The following is a 2,512-nucleotide window of genomic DNA, read 5'->3' as shown; positions in this document are numbered from 1 at the left end:
TCTTCTACTCTGTATTTTCTTTGCGCGATAGACCAACAGGAAACACATTGACGGAAACGCTGCCAGAGCCCGTGGAGTGGCTTTGAGCTCTCACTGCTCCTCTGGCTGAGAAAGCAGAGGAGAGAAGGCTGGGGCCGGGAGCGGGGCAGGGGGTCGGGGAGGCCGGGATTGGCGGTGACGGTGCTGCCCTTTTCTCCCCGAAGGAAAGCCGCTGCTGTGGAGCCCCTTCATCCAGCGGCCGCTGCATAAGAGGAAGGGTGGGCAGGTGCGCTTCTCCAACGAGCAGACCATCGAGCTGGAGAAGAAGTTTGAGACGCAGAAATATCTCTCCCCACCCGAGAGGAAGCGCTTGGCCAAGCTGCTGCAGCTCAGCGAGCGCCAGGTGAGGCCCAGCCCCGCTCTCCGCGGCTGGGGGGTCCCTGCTGCCCGACCCGCGCTACCCTGTGCCTTTCTCTCCCGCCATAGGTCAAAACGTGGTTCCAGAACCGCAGAGCCAAATGGAGGCGCCTGAAGCAGGTACGGGATGGTTCCGTTTCTATAGCAATACGGGTTTAATGGCGTTATCTCGGCGCGGCGCCCGGTGCGGGATGTGTGCAGCACTCATCCGGCGCTGTTTAACCTCTTCACCTTGATTAAAACGGCAAACACCGCGCCGCGGCCCGACGGGGCTCGCTCAGGCAGCACTAATGCTAAAAGCTCTTAATGCGGCTCCGGGTCAATGCCGGGCGGCCCTCACACCGCGCCCGTTGCAACTCGGCGCTAATTGTTTTGTAAACCCATATGTTGTTTAGCCAATTAGCGCTGGGGAGATAAGCGAGCGACAGTGAACCGCTCCGGCGGTGGGGTCGGAGGGGGACGGCCACGGCGCTTTCAGTGACCTCCCCACCCCAACCCCCTGTCGGGGGCAGCGCAGGGAGAGCCGCGGCTCTGTACGGACGGTCCCGATGCGGGGCGCTGCGCGGTTCCTCCGCCCCTACGGACCACGCTGAAGGCAGAGCTCTGTTTTCACTGCCCAGCTCAGTCGGGTCGGGGCTCTCAGCTCAAACGTTTGGGAAAAAATCCCAGTCGTGGCCTGCTTTGGGCACGCAGGAAATTTGTTCTGCAGCTTTGCCTCGGGTTTACAGCACCTTGGCTCAGATCCCTTTCCTCCTGCACTCGGTGCCGGTCCATAGCAGAGCCCCTCGGCAGTGCCTGCAGCTCCCGGCCCCGAAGCCGCTCCCTCCGTGCTGTGACCCCACACACATCCCCACACATCGTACGGCAGTGCCATGCATCTCCACCTGCTTCCCCCACTGTGGGCACATGAGCTCTTGCCTTCGGCAATGGGCTTTGGTTCGATTTATGTTTTAATAGTGTGTGTTTTCACATTGAGGTTCGGCCTTAGAGCTTAATTGTATTTTTCTTCTCATTTGCTTTTGAGCCACTGATGAATTCGGTCTCCCTCCTTATGCCACAAGGATTGCCATGTAATTGAGGACAGGTCAGGGAAGTGTTTGGAGCCTCGCACCAAACATTCGCTTTGCTAAAGAGCAGAGTCGGCCCTGAGCCCTGCGCTGGGCACAGCCCGCGGGACTCAGCCCTTCCCACACAGAACCCCGCGGTGCTTCTTTGACGCTCTGTACCCAGCGTCTTTCTATCTCCGCAGGAGAACCCCCAGGCCACCAAAAAAGAGGAGGCGGAAGGCACCGGCGATCACGGTGACCCGCGAACGGAGGGCAGCCCCAGCCCCGCTGGAGGGGGCGAGGCCGAGCCGCAGGACAGCCCCTCGGCCGCCTCGCAGGAAGACCCCGAGTCCGACGTCTCTGACGACTCCGACCAGGAGGTGGATATCGAGGGCGACAAAGGCTTCTACAGTGCCACATGCTGACGGCCCGCGGGCACGGAGCCGAGCTCGGCTTGCACTGTCCCGGGACTGCAGGAAGGAGGATTTTATGATGGGAAAGGACTTTCACCATTCCGCTGAAAGACAAAGAAGCACAAACGGACTTGTTCTATAATAATCTGAGAAAGAAAAGATGTATGTTCTGCAAAAGATCCGGTTTTTGGCAGATCTCTGATTTGATTATAGGGACTAATCGGTGGTTTGTATTTACTGTATAAGATCTATGTGTACATTGATTGGTGCTCTGACTGGGACACAGCGCTGTGCCCATCTCTGGCTGCTGGAAACCACCTCCTCCCCCCCAGCTCATGTGGTGGGGGAGCGCAGAGGGCAGGACCCAGGACCGTGCCTTTGTGTGTGCAAACGAATGTGCTTTAAATGGATTAACTTAAGTGACCTTTGCAGGCAGAGAAATGTATTCTATGCCATATAGAGGGATTGGAGCATCCCGACAGTGCCTTACCCCACACAGGACCTGCTGCTGCTCTCCCCCCCCCCTCCCAGCGGGATCTCCCCCAGACTGGGCAGAGGCTGTGGCCACGTTCAGTTTTGCTCTTGATGGAATGAAATGTCCCTCATCGCATTTTGGAGGACTTTCCCCAACAGTCTGTGTGGTTCCATTTGCAGGGA

At 58.4% G+C, this 2,512-nt stretch overlaps 1 protein-coding gene across 1 annotated transcript in view; it reads left to right on the top strand.

Annotated features, from left to right (window-relative positions):
• The window catches only part of HHEX (hematopoietically expressed homeobox), a 6,234-nt gene extending 3,722 nt beyond the window's left edge, over window positions 1–2,512 (top strand). Inside the window, exons 4-6 of the mRNA XM_019617958.2 lie at window positions 204–382; window positions 466–516; window positions 1,646–2,512. Coding sequence (XP_019473503.2) covers window positions 204–382; window positions 466–516; window positions 1,646–1,867 — 452 coding nt within the window. The 3' untranslated portion in view covers window positions 1,868–2,512. The remainder of the gene's footprint in view (window positions 1–203; window positions 383–465; window positions 517–1,645) is intronic.

Source organism: Meleagris gallopavo, chromosome 8, assembly GCF_000146605.3.
Source record: "Meleagris gallopavo isolate NT-WF06-2002-E0010 breed Aviagen turkey brand Nicholas breeding stock chromosome 8, Turkey_5.1, whole genome shotgun sequence".
Lineage (NCBI taxonomy): Eukaryota > Metazoa > Chordata > Aves > Galliformes > Phasianidae > Meleagris > Meleagris gallopavo.
The sequence above is the reverse complement of the archived record's forward strand: the minus strand, read 5'-3'. Positions and strand labels throughout refer to the sequence as shown.